The 14,270-nt window shown below is 36.3% G+C and overlaps 1 protein-coding gene across 1 annotated transcript in view; it reads left to right on the top strand.

Moving 5' to 3' along the window:
* Positions 1 to 14,270, top strand: part of DCDC1 (doublecortin domain containing 1) — a 428,530-nt gene that overhangs the window by 213,163 nt on the left and 201,097 nt on the right. The window contains exons 12-13 of the mRNA XM_052652176.1: positions 1,734 to 1,859; positions 4,256 to 4,361. Coding sequence (XP_052508136.1) covers positions 1,734 to 1,859; positions 4,256 to 4,361 — 232 coding nt within the window. The remainder of the gene's footprint in view (positions 1 to 1,733; positions 1,860 to 4,255; positions 4,362 to 14,270) is intronic.

Genomic DNA, 14,270 nt, shown 5'->3' with positions numbered 1-14,270 from the left:
TAGCATAATATATATGCATATATATTTGATTTTGAATCCAGTGTAAAGTACTGCTGCTGCTGCTGCTGCTGCTGCTAAGTCGCTTCAGTCGTGTCCGACTCTGTGCGACCCCAGAGATGGCAGCCTACCAGGCTCTTCTGTCCCTGGGATTCTCCAGGCAAGAATACTGGAGTGGGTTGCCATTTCCTTCTCCAATGTATGAGAGTGAAAAGTGAAAGTGAAGTTGTTCAGTCGTGTCCGACTTCACGATCCCATGGACTGCAGCCCACCAGGCTCCTCTGTCCACGGGATTTTCTAAGCAAGAGTACTGGAGTAGGGTGCCTAGGGAACCATTATAGCATTTTGCTACTACTGAAACTTCTAAATTAATATCAGAAAAGTTATTTTCATCTAGTTTAAAATATATTGAGAAAATGCACAATATGTACTAAGAAAATGATATTTATTTTCAGAGAGTAATTCTAATGTGTCTAATATATGTTGATATGCAAGGTATGATTACTCATCTGCAGAAGATTTTGCCAATATCTGCTTCTCTTTTGAGTTCTTTAGTTGTTTTTCTCTCAATTTTTATTTTGAAAAAATGTCCAGTCCACAGAACACTTGATTCAATGAAGGTTTATATATATCCTTTACCTAAGTTCATCAATTAAAGACTTTGCCACATTTCTTTTACCTCTCTTAATATCTCCTTTCTCTCTCTTTTGAACAGTTTGGGATTAACTCCAGTCACTGAAGTTTTACTTCTAAATGTTATAGGTCATATAACTAAAGAACAGAAAGTTCTCTGTCCCTGTTATAATATCTAACGCAGTCAACAAAAATATATTATCATCCAATATGTAATCAAACTACCCTAAATATGCTTTAGAGCTTTTTTGTAATCCAGTATCCAGATAAGCTTCATCTGTTGCATTTAGTTATTTTCTTTGGTTCTCTTTAATCTAAAATATTTTCCTATCTTTTGTTTTATTTTTCATGATATTGGTTTTCTTTTTGGAGAGTTCAGACACTTCTTGTATAGTGTCTCACATTCTAGATTTGTCTGAGTGTTTTCTTATGATTATATTCAGTTTAAAAATTTTTGGAAATACTACACAGGTGAGGTGAGATAGCCCTGTGATTCTAAAGTTAAGTAGCAGTGTTTGTCACTAATTTCAAAAACAAAATGGCTCACAATTGAAATAGTTACCATTCTTTTTACTTAAGATCTTTCCCCATGATTTTAATTTTTACGTAATTAAATTAACCTAAAGCAATATACCTAACAGTATGTAATATGAAAAATCAAGTCAGCATAGCATTTACCCGGCTTACAAAACATAGCTGTTTGTAGCCAAATATGAAAGATTAATTTAATTATAAGCTTCAAAGATTATTATGGGTATATTTCATTGTAGTTTTATGTGAAAAATGAACATTACAAGGCTGACAGTTGATTCTTTTTCTCAACTAAATGCTTTGTTTTATTATTGAAATCATTTATTTAAATGTGCAACATTTGAAACATTTACGTGTTGCAACTATCCTAGGCATTATAAATCAAACAAACTAAAATGTGCATATCAAATATCAGTAGAGAATACCAACAATAGGTCTGTATAATAGGAAATTCACTTATTTCTGGATATTATTTGACATGGGAATGTACATTTTATTGATTATTTATACTCAAAGTTTAGAGTTTGTATAATTTTACAGATATGTTTGATTTTTGTTTTTCCATTTTCCAGATCTCCGCTGAACCCTGTTTTGGGTTTGACTTTTGACCAGGTGACTGCATTCGCCAGAGGTGGCATTACAGTTGTATATAAAACCTTCTTGGACCCTAATGCCCTTCTGCTACCTGGAAGTGACAAGTAAATTAACAAGTTCTTGGTTAAACAATCTGAATCGCCTAATTTGGTTTTCCCAGAGTGAGAGATTTAAACACTAAAAGATGTTCCTTAAATCATCTTAAATAAACAATCATTTATTTTATTGACTTATTTCATGATGTAATGAGCTGTTGCTTTAAAGACTTGCCATTAAGTTCCCTGGAGTTTTAGAAAACACATGGGACAATGAGGAGAGTATAGTCTTCTGCTTTGCAAAGTTAATGATTTTATTTGAAATGTAAAAACTGTTTGTAGGAGATTTTTTTAGACTAACAATTTTAAATGGAATTATTAAAATAGTAAATAATTAGTTCTTTTATGTGAGTGTTCATATTTAAGCATCTCATTTGATGATGATAAATTAGAGACAAAAGCACTATCCTAGAGGCATAGTGCGCAGAAGAGCGGGAGTTAGATCCAAGCACTGGACCCGTATCTACTCATGATTGTCCATGAGCAGACAGGTATCAATTTCCTATAGGTTAATGATAAAACCCAGCAGTTACTGATTGTTGACCATAGGCCAGGCACAATTCTATTAATAAATGAATTGGATGAGAGCATATTTAATCTGCAGAATAATTATTTTAATCCTATCATTGCTTATTAGGCCTATTATTACTCCATTTTTGTAGAGGCATAAACTGAGGCACAGAAGGGCATTTTCCCAGCCACACGACTTGTACATGATAGTGTGAGGATTCTAACCCAGGTTGTTTTAAGAACTGAGGACTTCCTTAAGAACTGAGATAGATAACCACTATCTAGCACTGGCTAGTAGTACTTCCTATGAAGATGGAATCAGAATTTGTGGCCATTGAGCACTTGAAATATGACTAGTGTGACTGAGAAACTGAATTTTAAATTTTGTTTAAATTAAACCAATTTTAATTTAAGTAGGAATATGTGGCTTGTGGCCACCATATTGGATATGGCAGCACGATGCTGACACTATATTGGATTAGGTGACCTATCTGTAAAGTCCCATCTAACTTTAATATTTTGTAATTTAACCAGTTACAACTTTCTTTAATATAATGGTGAAAAGACTAAAATAGAGGACAGATCTAGAGAACCAAAAGCAGTCTGATGAGGTCAGTCAGTCTAGCTAATGTCAACCTATTGCTGCTGCTGCTGCTGCTAAGTCACTTCAGTCGTGTCCGACTCTGTGCAACCCCATAGATGGCAGCCCACCAGGCGCCTCTGTCCCTGGGATTCTCCAGGCAAGAATACTGGAGTGGGTTGCCATTTCCTTCTCCAACAACCTATTGCTAAGTATGTCTAAGAAGACAGACTCTTTGATCTTCTCTATCCCCCAATGGCTGCCTGCAGTTTCTAGACAAGATTATAATGTTCTGCCTTGTTTTTTTCTCTTTATGGATAGAAAATAACTCAGCACTCTTTATTAAAAGCATATTTATTTATGAGAAAATTTATTTCATGTGTGATAATCTTTCTCTAAGCTGTTAAATTTGCCTTTCCCTTTGGTTTTTAGCTATGAGTTTAATTTTTAATTTATGTATCGCTTCTTTATTTTACTTCTTCAGGTGCAATGAATACTGCTTTAATGAATGGATTTAAATTAAATCTGATTCTCTAAATATAAGAATGTCAAACTGCCTTTATTGAATATGAACTAGTTTGGAGATAATTTACTTAATTTTTGGATTCCATTTGAACTTTCTTTCTATACTCTCAAATGGATCATTTGAGATCTTAGTCATCATGCCCTTACTTATATTTCTCAGACTATTGAACGAAAACTACCATCACCATTTCTAGAACTGCTTTTTGTTGAATAGCATGCTGTATGGTATATCTTATCAGTGTTGAGCTGCAACTTTCTTTAGGGTAAGAATGGACTCACTATTAAAATAAGTAATTTGGCTGAGTTAAGAATGAAGCCAGCCCCTCTAGTTTGTGATTCATCTATGTAATCTCTAGACTGTGCTGCCTTTTAAAAGGCTCTCTTAAAAATACAAAGCTAATATTCTGGATACAAATATTATAAATATAAAAGTATGCTTTATTATTATAGATCAGTATATTTATGATAACTTTAATAATGAAGATGATCTCCACTGTGAGTGATTCTGTAAGATTTAAAATTTTTTGTTTCTTTGTTATGTTAATAATTAACTAGGCATTGGGTCCCCCCAATATCATAAATAATAGCAAGGAAAAAATTTAAAGCCTTCCTTTTCCCAATTATAGATACCAAGATACTTTATAAATGTCTGTTTGAAAAGATCATAGACTATACATTGGTTTTTCTCTCACTGGAAGAGTAAGATGTATAAATTATCATACTAATAGATTAAAGAGTGCTAAAACTCATTTTCTTCTAATAAGAACAATTAAATATTTTGTTTTCTTAGTTGGGACATTTGTGAGGGATTTCCAATTAACTTCAGTGGCACCAGTCAACAGGTACCTGACCAATTTGAAAAGGTGGACATGGAGAACAGTTTCCTACAGAACAAGGTCAGAATTATTTGTTGTTCTTGATAAGAATATTTTATGTATTGGACACTCAGTCAATACGTGGTGTCTGGGTAGATATTTGTGAAAGTTTTGGAAAACTGTAAATTATTTTACAAATGTTAGGGGCAAGTATTATGCTTTGCATGCATGCATGTGAAGTCGATTCAGTCCTGTCTGAATCTTTGAGACCCCATGAACTGTAGCCCCCCAGGCTCCATGGGATTCTCCAGGGAGAATACTGGAGTGGGAGGCCATGCCCTCCTCCAGGGGATCTTCCCAACCCAGGGATTGAACCTGTGTCTCTTATGTTCTTCTGCATTGACAGGCAGGTTCTTTATTTACCACTAGTGCCACACCGTTAATTAAGCACTCTGAAACTGAACCAATATTGAGAAGGGTTAGAGGAAGGGATAAGGTGGGAGTTTGACATTGACATGTATACACTGCTATATTTAAAATAAATGTCCAACAAAGACATACTGTATAGTACAGGGAACTCTGCACAATGTTCTGTAATAATCTAAATGGGAAAAGAATTTGAAAAAGAATAGGAAGAAAAAAAACTGTACCAATATATATCATTTCTACCTAAGAAATAGTCTACTTGTATTACATCATTTAAGTACAATTGTTTAGCATATTTTTTATACCAGCTACATTAATAAGTTGCATTTGTTTAAGAAATTCTTTAAGATGGCTGTTATATCTTTATACTCTAGAATCTGATCTATATCTTCTATGGGTCAATGTATCTAAGGAGCACAAGTTCTTCGGAAAGCTGAACTTATAACACAATCCAGAGGTCTCTTTATTAATTTACTATAGAAATTTATCTTTCATTAAAGAATTTTTTTCTGCCTGTGAGCTATGAAACGCATTTTAAACCTGTCTCTAAAGAAGGAGTAATTCTTTTCTTTTTCTCAGCTGGTGAGTTATGTAGGGTTGTTGTTCATTTCAGCCGCATAAGCTTTAGTTTTTGAATTCATGAAATCAAAACCAAAAAGTACCCACAAAGACAGAGATGCTCAGAGAAAGTGGGGCTTCTTGTTAGCTAGTTTGGGCCCTTTCTTTGTAAGGGATAATGCAAAAGATACATTGTCCCAACCTGCTGTTTTTCAATTTCTCCATGTTGCTCATTCAGTCTTTTATGTCAGAATTTATACCAAAAACATTAGTTGTTTCAAGGTATGTGTGAAGCTAAGTTGTATAATTGTAAAGCTAGAGTAAAATAAACAATTATTTCTAGTCCTGTTTCTGAGCAAATTTAGAAAATAAATGTAAGTTGAATGGTGCACCAGGATTTAATGCATTTTGTATTTTATATTCAGTGACATTAAGGTTTATTTGCCATAATTCTCTGATCCTGTTAGCATTCTTTTTTAGCTTTTCTTTCTTTTTTTTTTTTTTTGCTGCGGCTTTATTTTCGTGCTCAAAAACTTATATGCCTAACCATTGCCTATTATTCATATCATCATCTGGCCTTCATTGATCTCCATGATTCATCTCCAGTCTTCCCCCACTCTCAACTTGGCTTTTCAATCCTCTCCGTTTCTTGATCTTTGTGTACCCTGACCCTACAGTCTGAGCTAGTATACGGAGTCCCATACATGATTTATGCTTTGGTTTACTTGTACCGTTCCATGTGTTTGCTAGGTTACAATCCTGCCATTACTATTCTTAACTTTTTAAGGCTTTCTTCAATTTTTTCTTCGTCTATGAAGCCTTCTTGGATCCTCCAGAGAAATTTAACTTCAAGTTATTTTGTGACCCCAGAACTCTTTGGAAATTGTTCTTAGAGTTTGTGTTTTGGTAAAGGCACTTGCTTTTGTGTCTTTCTCTTTCACTAAACTGATAATTGTTTGGACACAGATTTTATGTCTTACTCATCTTTGTGTTCATGAGTGCTGGAACAAAGTCTTAGATATAGAGCAGTTGCACATTACGTTTTCATGAATGATGTTTTAAATTTAGCCATAATCTCTTTCAAGGCTCACTATTCTCAGATATGTTCTTTGTGTGTTAGCCAAGCTAAATTGTTCATTTGTTGTTTTCTGAGTCCATGATTTCTGTTATTATGCCCACATGAATCCCTCTGCCTGGAATTCAACCTTTCTTTCTTTGTCACCACCCCCCACCTTCTCTGTCACCATTATGCCATATCTTAGCATGGTACTGGCATATAGTTGGCATTCAATAAATGCTTATTGAAACCCTGCTCATCATTCTAGCTTTACCTGATTTGTGCCTGCTTCATAAAATCTTTCTTTACTGCAACCCCACCCCCAAACCAGATATGATGTTTCTGACCTTGATACCCCTGTTGCATCCATTCTGTACTCTTTATAATGACATTGACTCTGTTCTGTTCCTCTTGCAACATTTTTTGATGATTTGAAGTCAATCATTGTTCCAAGTTTGGGCATATTTTAGCTCACATTAGAGTAGAACAGAATGGTAGATTCCACTGAACTTGTTGGTATCATATCATAAAGGATCTTAATTCAAGTGGATGTTGTTCTGTAGAAAACACAGAGCCATTGGAAACACTCAAGCAGAGACAGATGTGATTTGATCCTGTGTTAGGAAGATATCTTGGGAGATCTTTATCTTATCCCCCTACCCCTGCCTTGCAGATTAGAAATTATTAGAAGCAAAGAGCATTCTGATCATTATTGTCTCTGCTATAGTATCTAGGTGCTCAGAGTTAGCTGAGTGGAACTGAATTCTCTAGTTAATTAACTCATTCAATAGAAACGAGGTCAAACCTAAGGGGGAAAAAAAGGATAGTGAAGAGGAATTGTCAGAGGAAAAGAACCAGAAAGGCCTCTCTCTTTGATTTTAAGCCCAAGTAGAACTTTGAAAGAAAACTATATTTTGTAATACTGAAAAATGAGAGAATAAAAACCAACAGTTATTTTATCATTATTAATTTGTTCTAATGATTTAGTGAGAGTGAGAAAAGACCTCATCTTACAAATTTGTAGACTACTGTATTTTTAGAAGAAATTGGTTTTGAATTAAATTTCAGCTCAGTCAAAATAGTGATAAACTGGATAGTAAAGAGACACTTTCAAAGAAAGTTTCCCTTAGCTGTGAAACCTTTGAAATCCTTTCAGAAAAATGTCTCCAGTTATATACAGAGGTGATCAGTGCATTGAAAATAGCTATTTAATAACTTGAAAAGGAGCACTTTTAAGAGAGATTCAAGCAGAGGTCATGGGTATCTAGAGGGCATTTTACTGTAGAATCTTGATGCTCATCACAGTAAAGGAGAACACTAAGAGGATTACAACAGGGATAGAGAGGAGGGAGGCAAAAGCCGATATTCTTGCTGCATACGTTTTCAAATTGGCTTGAGATAGAGGTATCAGTGCCCAACCCCAACTGTTCTTTTAAATCTCATATTGACAAGTAAAACCTTTCCTACAGAGAAAAATTTGGAACATGTAATCCCTGTTAGTAATGTGGAAGGCAGATATAACCCTGACAATTACAACCTGTTGCTCTTTTATCCATTTCAAAAAAAGATTTGGAATCTACTACACATGGAGAATTCGGGTGAAAACATCTTTCAACAGTTCTATTGTTGCTTAAGTTGGCAACACTTTTTGATGGCACTAGTTTAAGGGCAATACACTTATATGTTTCCATGAAATGGATGAGATACGAACTTCATGGTAGTTAATAAAAAAATATTCATGAGAAGAATAGCTTATTTATGAGAAAACATAGCAGAAAAATACACTCCAGCGTTTGGCAGGTCTTATATTTTGTCAAAAAGACAAGGAAACTGATTTTGATCCTAGCCTTTTGGTATGATCAGACATCAGCAGAACATTAGAAACAATTACTAGTATAGAAACAGTAAGCAAAACACCAAGTTATGATTTTAGAATTATGGCATGTTTGTTATAAGTTTACTTGTAAATTCAACAATCATGGATGCTAGAAGAATATATTATTCTATATGTCAAAAAAGAGGCTAGGAAAAGGCAGACAATTCTTTTTTTTCTTTTAATTTTTTTTAATTTTTATTTTTACTTTATTTTACTTTACAATACTATATTGGTTTTGCCATACATTGACATGAATCCACCACGGGTGTACATGCCTCCCAAGCATGAACCCCCCTCCCACCTCCCTCCCCATAACATCTCTCTGGGTCATCACCGTGCACCAGCCCCAAGCATGCTGTATCCTGTGTCAGACATAGACTGGCGATTCGATTCTTACATGATAGTATACATGTTACAATGCCATTCTCCCAAATCATCCCACCCTCTCCCTTTCCCTCTGAGTCCAAAAGTCCGTTATACACATCTGTGTCTTTTTTGCTGTCTTGCATACAGGGTCGTCATTGCCATCTTTCTAAATTCCATATATATGTGTTAGTATACTGTATTGGTGTTTTTCTTTCTGGCTTACTTCACTCTGTATAATCGGTTCCAGTTTCATCCATCTCATCAGAACTGATTCAAATGTATTCTTTTTAATGGCTGAGTAATACTCCATTGTGTATATGTACCACAGCTTTCTTATCCATTCATCTGCTGATGGACATGTAGGTTGTTTCCATGTCCTGGCTATTATAAACAGTGCTGCGATGAACATTGGGGTACATGTGTCTCTTTCAATTCTGGTTTCCTTGGTGTGTATGCCCAGCAGTGGGATTGCTGGGTCATAAGGTAGATCTATTTGCAATTTTTTAAGGAATCTCCACACTGTTCTCCAAAGTGGCTGTGCTAGTTTGCATTCCCACCAACAGTGTAGGAGGGTTCCCTTTTCTCCACACCCTCTCCAGCATTTATTGCTTGCAGATTTTTGGATCGCAGCCATTCTGACTGGTGTGAAGTGGTACCTCATTGTGGTTTTGATTTGCATTTCTCTAATAATGAGTGATGTTGAGCATCTTTTCATGTGTTTGTTAGCCATCCGTATGTCTTCTTTGGAGAAATGTCTGTTTAGTTCTTTGGCCCATTTTTTGATTGGGTCATTTATTTTTCTGGAATTGAGCTCAGACAATTCTTTACTGTCCTATTTCTTTGGAGAGCAAGTCATCAAGAAATAATATTTTCTCAGATAATTTATACTGGAGAAAATGAAATTTTTAATCTCAATTTTGAATTTATTGCCCTTAGAATGAGATACTAGGCTTTAAATGAAATTCCAAATCCCTTCCTTGTTTTTAGACCTATAGCTGGAATCTATTGAGGACTGCACACCTAAATACTAGATATTTTGGTTGTTCAGTTGCATAATTATGTTGTTGTTGTCCAATTGCTCAGTCATGTCCAACTCTTTACAACCCCATGGACTGCAACAAGCCAGGCTTCCCTGTCTTTTACTATCTCCTGGAGTTTGAGTCGATGATGCTATCCAACCATCTTATCCTCTGTCACTCCCTTCTCCTCCTGCCCTCAATCTTTCCCAGCAGCAGGGTCTTTTCAAATGAGTCGGCTCTTTACATCAGGTGGCCAAAGTACTGGAGCTTCAGCTTCAGCATCAGTCTTTCCAGTGTATAGTCATGACTGATTTCCTTTAAGATTGACTGGTTTAATCTCCTTGCAGTCCAAGGGACTCTCAAGAGTCTTCTCCAGCACCACAGCATAATCATGTGCTCACTAATATTTTCTGCTTTTCAGTTTTTCTAGTTCTTGGTCTTAGAGGTAGGTTGATAGATCAGCTTATAGATTTAGAGAATGAAAACAATAAGCATGAATATTAAGGGGATGAGGAAAGAGATTTTAGAGCATTTCTTGTAGATGTGATTTTAATTTGTATAGTCAATTATTTAATGTTAAAGTGTTAGTCACTCAGTCATGTCCAATTCCTTTGCAATCCCTTGGACTGTAGCCTGCTGGGATTCTCTGTCCATGCGATTGTCCTGGTAAGGAGTGGAGTGGGTTGCCGTTTCCTCCTCCAGGGGATCTTCCCAATCCAGGTATCAAACCCAGGTCTCCTGCATTGTAGGCAGATTCTTTACCATCTGAGCGGCGCCCCCCCCCCCCCCCCCCCCCCGCCCCCAGCTTGGTCCTAAAATTACTATCAAAAGGAAAAATCTTATAAAATTCTATCTAAAGTAAAAATATTTTTAGAAGGAAGGTTGTGGCCTATGAGCTCCTTTTTTCACAAAAAGTTTCATCATCTTACATTTGTTCCTCAGTAGATCTGCAGGAAGACACCTTATTATTTTGAAATTGCACAGGAATTTTGACATCTACTCCACTTTCATTGGTAGTTTGGGGAAAGAAAATTAAACAAGAAATTTTAACTGGCCCAGTACATATATGCCTCATTTTTTTATCACTGGCATCATCTGTATCACCACAGTTTATTCAGAAAAGCAAAATCATAATGGTCACTTAAAGGAAGCTATGTATGTAGGTATTCAAAAGAATAAGAGAAAATTTCTTTTTTTTTTTTTTTTTGATTCTCAACAAGACTTGAAAAGGTTTTCTAATTAAACATTATGGTATATATTTGAAGACCTATGTCAACATAAATGCTATCATACACATGCTCATGCATGCACGTGTGCACACGTACACACACACACACTCACATATAGAGACACATATGGCCTATTATGTTGTAGGTTGTCAGAGAACTTTTCTGAATTTCGAAATTTATCTCCCCCACCTTCCTAAACATTTCATCTAAAGCTAAGCTATCAGATTAAATTAAAAAGAAAAAAGTAGGTGATATCATGAAGAGAATTTAATGGCCATTGTCAATTTTAAGTGTATTAGAACCCCGACTTGGCAGGACTTAAAAAAAAAATAACATTAAATGAAGCTGAGTTAGTGGGCCTGGCTCTGTCTTGCCTATGTAGAATCACTTGGGAACTGTCCAGCAAAATATCTCTTAGAGAACAGCATGGTGTTAATACTGGGTGCCAACCCAAGACAGACACAAAAGACCCCTTCGCTCTTCACCAATAAGCCAACTGTTAAAAGATTAAACCCTGTTGTGCAGATAACAAGAATTTAGGCACTGGCAGCAGGTGCTATACAAAGAAGCAGTTGGCAGTATGGTTCTTCTGTCTGACTAATTCCAGTCAAAACAATCTTCTTCCCAGTTGCAGAGGAGAGTTCTGAGTGTGATGGCAACTTGGAGTTAGGAAGTTGACTAAGAGTGCTACTTTAAATGCTGAGTCCTGTGGGGAATGGATTAGTAGAATATAGTTTATCATTGTTCAGAAACTGTGAGAAATTCCCATCTAGAATCCAGTCACTGCTGGCTAACTGGGGAATAAATTATCAAAGAACTCCAAGTCAAACATGCTTATGTGGTGGGGTTACTGTATTTTTAAATTTTTATTTTCATGTATATGAGTCATATGACATTTTTGTCCATCATAGAATAATTATCAAATGTATTAGCCATACCCTTTTGTTATTGCCTGTTCACACTTGTAAAACATCACTTTTTAAATTATCATTTAACTTTTGTTTTTTAAAAAATCATTTGCTACTCAAAATCTAGTGTTAACGAAGAGTTAGAATAGACATTTTAATATTAGAAAATTATTTAAATTGTTACTGAAGCAATATTATTTACTAAGTTTAAAGCATAAGTTGATATATTATCATAATCCCATACAAATAAATATTAGTACTTAAAGTTAGCATGCTTTTTCAGGGAAAGTGATTATATAAGGTAGGAGGTAAAGTTTATTAAATACGAAGAATGAGAAAAGGCAAAGGAGAAAAGGAAAGATATACCCATCTGATGCAGAAATCCAAAGAATAGAAAGAAGAGATACGAAAGCCTTCCTAAGTGAACAATGCAAAGAAATAGAGGAAAACAATAAAATGGAAAAGACTAGAGATCTCTTTAAGAAAATAGAGATACCAAGGGAACATTTCATGCAAAGATGGGCACCAAATGGTATGGACCTAACAGAAGCAGAAGATATTAAGAAGAGGTGGTAAGAATACACAGAAGAACTATACAAAAAAGATCTTCATGACCCAGATAACCACGATGGTGTGATCACTCACCTAGAGCCAGACATCCTGGAGTCCAAAGTCAAGTGGGCCTTAGGAATCACTACAAACAAAGCTAGTGGAGGTGATGGAATTCTAATTGAGCTATTTCAAATCCTAAAAGATGATGCACTCAATACACAAGAAATTTTGGAAAACTCAGCAGTGGCCACAGGACTGGAAAAGGTCAGTTTTCATTCCAATCCCAAAGAAAGGCAATGTCAAGGAATGCTCAAACTACCGCACAATTGCACTCATCTCACATGCTAGCAAAGTAATGCTCAATATTCTCCAAGCTATGCTTCAACAGTACATGAACCAAGAACTTCCAGATGTTCAAGCTGGTTTTAGAAAAGGCAGAGGACCCAGAGATCAAATTGCCAACATCCACTGGATCATAGAAAAAGTAAGAGAATGCCAGAAAAACATCTACTTCTGCTTCATTGACTATGCTAAAGCATTTGACTGTGTGGATCACAACAAACTGTGGGAAATTCTTAGAGTTGGGAGTACCAGATCACCTTATCTGCCTCCTGAGAAATCTGTATGCAGGTCAATAAGCAACAGTTAGAACAAGATATGGAACATGGAACAATGGACTGGTTCAAAATTGGTAAAAGAGTACATCAAGGCTGTATATTGTCACCCTTCTTATTTAACTTGTATGCAGAGTACGTCATGTGAAATGCCGGACTGGATGAAGCACAAACTGGAATTAAGATTGCTGGGAAAAACATCAATAAGCTCAGATATGCAGATGACACGACCCTTATGGCAGAAAGTAAAGAGGAAATACAGAGCCTCTAACTGAAAGTGAAAGAGGAGAATGAAAAAGCTGATTCAAAACTCAACATTCAAAAAAGTAAGATCATGGCCTCTGGTCCCATTACTTCATAGCAAATAGATGGGGAAACAAACTTTATTTTCTTGGGCTCCAAAATCACTGCAGACGGTGACTGCAGCCATGAAATTAAAAGATGCTCCTTGGAAGAAAAGCTATGACTAACCTAGACAGCCTAGTAAAAACCAGAGACATTACTTTGCTGACAAAGGTCCATATAATCAAAGCTATGGTTTTTCCAGTAGTCGTGTATGGATGTGAGAGTTGGACCATAAATAAGACTGAGCACCAAAGAATTGATGCTTATGAACTGTGGTGTTGGAGAAGACTCCTGAGAGTTTTTTGGACTACAAGGAGATCAGACCAGTCAATCCTAAAGAAAATCAGTCCTGAATATTCATTGAATGGGCTAATGCTGAAGCTGAAGCTCCAGTACTTTGGCCACCTGATGCAATGAACTGACTCATTGGAAAAGACCCTGATGCTGGGAAAGATTGAAGGCAGGAGGAGAAGGGGACGACAGAGGACGAGATGGTTGCATGGCATCACTGACTCAATGGACATGAGTTTGAGCAAGCTCCAGGAGATGGTGAAAGACAGGAAAACCTGGCGAGTTGCAGTCTGTCGGGTCGCACAGAGACGAACGGGATTGAGTGAGGGAACAACAGCAGCAACAGGTATGAAGAAGTAGAATCCTGACAGATGACATGAATGACTGTTCATTTAAACTGATGATCAAGTCTAAGTGAGAAATGTTAGAAGGTGTCATCTTATAAACACATGGGACACAGAGGCAGTATCTCCCCAGTTGACCCCCTCTCTTCCATTCTGGCAACAATCACTGAAATCTCAACACGCTAATCTCTTTCGTCATGTTTGTCTCTTTTCGACACCATGGACTGTAGCCCACCAGGCTTCCATGTCCATGGGATTCTCTAGGCAAAAATACCGGAGTGGGTTGCCATATCCTTCCGCAGGGATCTTCCCAAGCCAGGGATCTAACCCACATCTCTTATGTCTCCTGGATTGGCAGGCGGGTTCTTTATCACTAGTGCTGCTCCTATCCCTTAATTCTTATGA

This window comes from Budorcas taxicolor, chromosome 15, assembly GCF_023091745.1.
Source record: "Budorcas taxicolor isolate Tak-1 chromosome 15, Takin1.1, whole genome shotgun sequence".
In the NCBI taxonomy this organism is placed as follows: Eukaryota; Metazoa; Chordata; class Mammalia; order Artiodactyla; family Bovidae; genus Budorcas; species Budorcas taxicolor.
This window is presented reverse-complemented; position numbering and strand designations above follow the sequence as displayed.